At 46.7% G+C, this 6,230-nt stretch overlaps 1 protein-coding gene across 1 annotated transcript; it reads left to right on the forward strand.

Moving 5' to 3' along the window:
- Nucleotides 1-3: 3 nt before the first annotated feature.
- On the forward strand, nucleotides 4-3,066 carry LOC144739299 (non-homologous end joining factor IFFO1-like; the record flags this gene model as incomplete). Its single annotated transcript, XM_078622264.1, is given in 8 exon segments — nucleotides 4-104; nucleotides 197-367; nucleotides 723-849; nucleotides 1,241-1,330; nucleotides 1,556-1,686; nucleotides 1,851-1,945; nucleotides 2,761-2,834; nucleotides 2,962-3,066. Coding segments are annotated over 8 exon segments (894 nt in total), but the record flags the coding sequence as incomplete, so codon positions are not given.
- Between the last annotated feature and the right edge of the window lie 3,164 nt (nucleotides 3,067-6,230).

Here is a 6,230-nt window from a genome sequence, read left to right on the forward strand (position 1 = left end):
AAAGTGGACATGGACATCTGCCGGCGGATCGATATCACCGCGCGTCTCTGTGACGTGGCGCAGCAGAGGAACTGTGAGGACGTGATCCAGATGTACCAGGTACCGCAGGCTAAGACACCCCCCCCTCCCACGGGACCTTTGTCGGTGTGCGCCCGTCTCATTCCCGTTTCCGTCCCCGCAGGTCCCAAACAACCAGTCACCTTTGACCTGCCGCCGGAAACCGACGCCTCTGTCGGTGAACGGGGAGCGAGGTGGACGAGCCCGTCAGCACCTCTGAAAGTGACGCAGGGTTGGCCAAAGACGACGAGCACTGCGGCTCCTCGGCCAATCAGATCAACGAGGAGATGCAGAGGATGCTGAACCACCTGTGAGTCGAAGGCAACAGTCAGATTTCATGGCGTCAGTCACTCTGTGATCTGTCGATTTGTTTCTGAAACGGACCAATGAGCATTCTGGATCCACCGAGAACCCGCCCCCCTTGTCAGACGGCTCCGTGCACGTTCACACAGACCATGTATCGTGAAGAAAAAAAACCAATGGTTAGCTGAACAGGAGATTGTCACACATCTCATGAAGCTGGAAGAAGTAACACGAATGATGACTCAGCAGAATTTGAACATGACAAAATCAAATTCAAAATCGAATCGATTTCAAACCCTCGGTTTGAATCTCAGAATCTCTTTCAGAATCTCTTTAGATGTGCGTGTGCGTGTTCGTTCCAGGCGGGAGTGTGAGTTTGAGGACGACTGTGACAGTCTGGCCTGGGAGGAAACCGAGGAGACGCTGCTTCTGTGGGAGGATTTCCCAGGATGCACTTTGCCCCCGGACCCCGCCCACCCACCAGGAGAGGTAAACGGAGACGTCTTCATCGATGAAATAAACAACAGTGCCTTTACGACGTTTCCATCGTTGGCACCATGACGAGCTGCAGCGGGGTCGTTTAAGGACAAAGCACACACACACACACACACACACACACACACACACACACACACACACACAGGTGTCTGGCCCATATCGATGTTTGTTTCCGAGCGATGGATGTCGGCATTGTTTTTCTCCGTGCTGGTTTGGAGGCCGGCGGAGGGCGGAGCTGCAGTCGTCAGTGAAAACTGAGCTGACGAGAGAATCGGGCGCGACAAGCTCAACACATGTCCTGCTGACATAGTCGACTGTTCTGTCACGTATCACTGACGGTGTTACGTGACAGTCAAGGTTTGTCCCCCCCCCCCCCCACCAGGACGACTGTCTGGAAAAGGTGATCAACGACACCGAATGTCTGTTCAAGTCCCGAGAGAAGGAATACCAGGAGACGATCGACCAGATAGAGGTAGAAAGATCAATCTATTTATAAAGTCAGGTGAAAATAATAATTATTACAATGACGCAAAAAGAACTCTACAGCTTTTTATTTTTCTGTGAATATTTAAGGAAAGGAGAGAGAGAGAGAAGGAATCGTCTGTTACACATTGAAATCTGCAAACCGTCTTTTCAAACTTGTGAAAAAATGTCGTAGTAGCTGTTCCAGGAATAACGTGAAATGCTGTGACTCCAGCTGGAACTGGCCACAGCCAAGAGCGACATGAACCGACACCTGCACGAGTACATGGAGATGTGCTCCATGAAGAGAGGCCTGGACGTTCAGATGGAGACCTGCCGGAGACTCATCACGCAGAGCGGAGACAGGTACGTCGCCGTCCCCTTCTGGACTTGTCGGCGGCGGGAGCGGGCCGCTGGTGTTTTCCACCAACAGGAGACGTTGGAGCTGTCCGACCGTCGTCACCTCCAGGACGGTTTTATCTTCTCAGTTGACCTGACGCGCCGTCGTGTTGTCTCTCGGATTCCCGCAGCCACCCCGCAGCTCCAGCCCCCTCCGAGGACACGGACCAGAGGGGACAGCGACTGGAGTTCGGCCTCTCCACCGTCCCTCGGCGAGCAGCGGGAGGTCCTGACACACGCCCTCCTCCCTCGTATCAAACAACGGCACCACGTCGATGCAGCTCACACACACACCTCGACCCCGTCATGTGCTCCAGCTGTCTGTGCAAACCGATAAAACAGAACAACAACAACAACAACAACAACAACCACCTCTGTGTTTGTCAAACATGTCAAAGTTCAGTCTGCTGCGTAAACACCAAACGGTCACCGTCACGACGTTCACACGTGTTCACAACTCTTCCATTAGTGACTCAACTACAGCACTGATGTATGGAACCCCCCCCCCCCCTACTTCTCTACTTGCATGATTATCGCCATAGATACTTCTCCTGCTCTTCTTCAGGAGCTAATGACGAGACGAGATCGGCGCTCGTTAGCTGGTAAAATGAGCCCTTTGTTAAGATGTCATGACTCAGCATTTTACTGCCTTTCAGCTGCTTTCCTCGTGGACTGATAAAGCCATGTACGACGACAAGCTTAAAGTCATAAATCTATTATACATATAAAACTGAATAATCACAGTAACTAACTGTGTTTCGTCCACAGCAGCAGTGGAGTTTTAGGATGGAAAACAGTTTATGGGGGAAGGTTCACGCCGGTAAAGTCCCTTATTGCGGATGTTTCCAGAGGTGGAACCACCTCATGTTGTGCAATAGCTCAGTAAACAAGCTTCAGCGTCATGTTGGTGTGAAGAGCAAAACAGTGGAGAAACAAAAAGCAAGTTCCAAGGAACAGACACCAGTTTTACATAATGAAAACTGGATAAGGCAGAGAAGGCACCAGAAGGATCCTTTGAAGAACTGTACATGTCCGTGGAAGGTGCCGTGCGGGACGCACCCGAATTCAGCCTACAGACCCCGACGAACGTTCTCCTGAGTCCCAACGAGAACCGTGTAAATACTCTTTGGAGTCACCGCTGTTGCTCCACGCTGCCCTCGGTGTCACGGACACGTTGACGGGAAACGAGATAACGTGCGCCCTCGTGTCCTGACGGATCTGTTGACGGTCACTTTTCAGCAGGTTCACCGGGGAGTCGCGCAGCAGGCTGTTGAGTGCCAAAAGCTGGAGAACGTGATTGAACGGAGCTGCAACAGCTATTTCACCAAGGTGCTTGTATGTGTATAGAAGTATTTGTGAGCCAGTTTGAACGTTTGACAGGAAGCGGACAGCAAAAAGGAGGAGGGAAAACAATCAGCAATAGAACTTGTACACATGTAACAAAAAAACCCAACAACTTGTATATAGAAGCTGTTTGTTTGACGTGTCCGTGTCGGGATGAGAATACTAAATGACTCGTTTCTACTTGAATATCAGCTGAGCACATTTGATCATGACACTGGCTGGACAACCCAAGCCCCCCTTTCCCCCCTCCCCGTCCTGACGTCGGGTCCACTGAGAGCGACAGAATGAAATATCTGAATGTTCCTTGTGGAATCACCCAATCACAGTGTGACTCGATGTCTGCATGAGCCTCTGTGTGTGTGTGTGTGTGTGTGTGTGTTTGGTGTTTTTAGAAAGACTTTTACTGAGGTGAACGTGAAGAACGTGTAGAAGGAGAAAAAAAACGACCGTTTTCCCCTGTTGAACTGTTTCTCTCAGGGAGCCACGTCTGTTGACACCAACTTAGAAATGTGTAAACATCCAAATGAAACAACTTTTCTAGTTTCTCCTCTACCGGTCTTCATGGGTGTGGATCGTGATCAGTGTTGGGAAAGTGACTTAGAAATGTAATAATTAGTTACAAGTTTCTGTGTTAAATACAATAAGAGTGAAACTATGCCAGTGACGTTATTGAAGTAAAGGAACTAATTACATTCTCATGTTAAACGGTTTTAAGGTTGAAATGTGTCAGTGTCAAACCTCCAGCACTGTCAAACTGATTTCAAATCAAAACACATCAAGTAGCATTTATTCACACATTAAATCAGGACAAAAAAAACAGGATGGAACTTACAGACAAGGATTTTGATCAGATCTTTTGACTACAGTTGTGTTTGTTTTGTAATAAAATTACTATCTAGTTCCTTCCCAACACTGGTTGCCATGTAAAGTTGATTTAAAAACTCAAACCTTGAGCAGAATGACTGTATGACGGCTTTGATATAATCTGTGTGTTTGAAAGAATGCGAATGTCACAGCTTCAGCTTTCAGCAGCTTCACTGGGAAGTTTGGGAGGTTGAAAAAAAAAAAAAAGGTATTGCCAACTGGGTCAACATGTTTTGATCATTTGATGATTGGAATCAGCTTCTTCACACGTGTGACTGCAGCTTTTAGCAACAAGGCCAAGTAAGAAGCTCAACTGCTCTGTGTGTGTGTGTGTGTGTGTGTGTGTGTGTGTGTGTGTGTGTGTGTGTGTGTGTGTGTGTGTGTGTGTGTGTGTGTGTGTGTGTGTGTGTGTGTGTGTGTGTGTGTGTGTGTGTGTGTGTGTGTGTGTGTGTGTGTGGTGTGTGTCTCTAATGTGTCCAAAGTGACGGGAAGAATAAAAACTACAACTGAGCAGCAGGAGTATGAGTGATTATTGGTGAAACCAGGTCAGCAAGACGGTTACATGGTACGTTCCTCTGAAACATGTCATGGACCAGTGAATGTTAACAGCATTCAAAATATTTCCTGCAGCATCTTTTTCTACTTTAATTACATTTCAAAGTAATATGAAAACTTAAGTTACACAGGATTTATGCATCTGTTTTTATATTTATTTATTTCCTAAAAAAAAAAAAAAAGTAATAATATACATATATAATAAACAGATTAAACACCGAAAATAACTGCAAGCTGCAGCAAAACAAAACATTAAAACTTACAACACCACAAATACAAGTGCACAAAACACCCGTGTACACAAATCAACCACACACCTCTGTGTCAGCCACTCTAAAAAGTAGAGGCAGGTGATAAAGGCCTCTGTCGGTCAGTTGGTTAGAATGTACTGTCAAAGGATCTCAAAGGATAAAAATGATACCGAGCAGTCTCTTCAAGATTTTTAGTGATATTTTTAAGTTTGCTGTATGTTTGGATTCAGTCTCTGCGTTGTTCCATCGCCGCACACTGTTGTCAGAACTAGGTTGGACGTGTACGTTGGTCCTTGCCTGAGAACCAGCACCAGACAGCTCCCGGATGCAACGTATCATAGTTACCGTTGTCTTCAACATAAACACAGAACGACTTCTAATTTCAGAGTGTTCAGTTTGACCAAATCAAATTAGTTCAAATTTGACAGAGTGTTTCGTGAATGGATGAACTGACCCTGTTTCTGTTGAATTCCAATGACCATCCAACAACTTCAAGAGGTACAAGGTCAAAGGTTTCCAAACTTCAAGTGCTATTTCCTTTAAAAAAAAAAAGGAGTGTGTGTGTGTTGTTGAACATTTGCCCTCCGTGCATTGTTTCTGTGTGTTTGTCCAAATGCACCGTGGGACTGTTTGCTCCCTCGGAGACGAGCCTCGGTGTCCGTCTGTCCTCCACTTAGCAGCTGCACATAAACAAACTGCTTCCTCTACTTCCTCGCAACAGCAGCTCGTCGGCCGGACTCGTTGCCAGTTTTCCGAGTGAGTCACAGAACCATAAAAAACCTCGTAAGGCTTTTTAAAGTCGCAGTGTGTTCAACTGATATTGTCTTAGCGTGAGTCACGTTTCATTACAAATACCACAGATGTTCCTTGTTAATCTCCCGTCTCATACAGAAGCATCAACAAATGGCACCACAAGCAAAATGTTTGTACATTCAGTGACCCCACAGCTGATCGCAGGATGCTGAGGTGAGGCGCCGACTCGTGCGTGTCTTATTTGTCTTGTGTTTCCTAGCGATTGATTAAAAAAAAAAAAAAAGTCCCTCGCTGCAGCCAACGTGGCCTCAGTGTGAAAATGGCCTTCATGTGAGGTGGAGTTGATTTTAAAAAAAACAAACAAAACAGGAAAACAGAGGATGAAGCTGCGCTGTGCAATTATAGGATGACTGTATATGCTAATTAACTTTTCTTGTCTCCAGACGTCCGTGACCACAAGTCAGGGCAGTCGACGGTTTACGGGCCAACTTGGCACGTCGACTGAAGGAAGGAAGACGGCGCTGAGATCCGATGAAGTCCAGTGTCCGAGGAAGAGGCTCCGTGATGAGGCCATGACCTCTGGTCCTCACTCAGGATTTTACAGGAAAGGAATTGTTAAACTTGACATCTTTAGGTCCAAAAAAAAAAAAAACAAGACCAAAAAAACATGCTGACCTGTTGTGTACATGCTGACATTGAGCCAGTTCCCATTAGTTCCTCCTCTGTCCTCGTCGTTGGGTGTTT

This window comes from Lampetra planeri, unplaced genomic scaffold, assembly GCF_965212315.1.
Source record: "Lampetra planeri unplaced genomic scaffold, kcLamPlan1.2.h2 scaffold_1416, whole genome shotgun sequence".
NCBI lineage: Eukaryota > Metazoa > Chordata > Hyperoartia > Petromyzontiformes > Petromyzontidae > Lampetra > Lampetra planeri.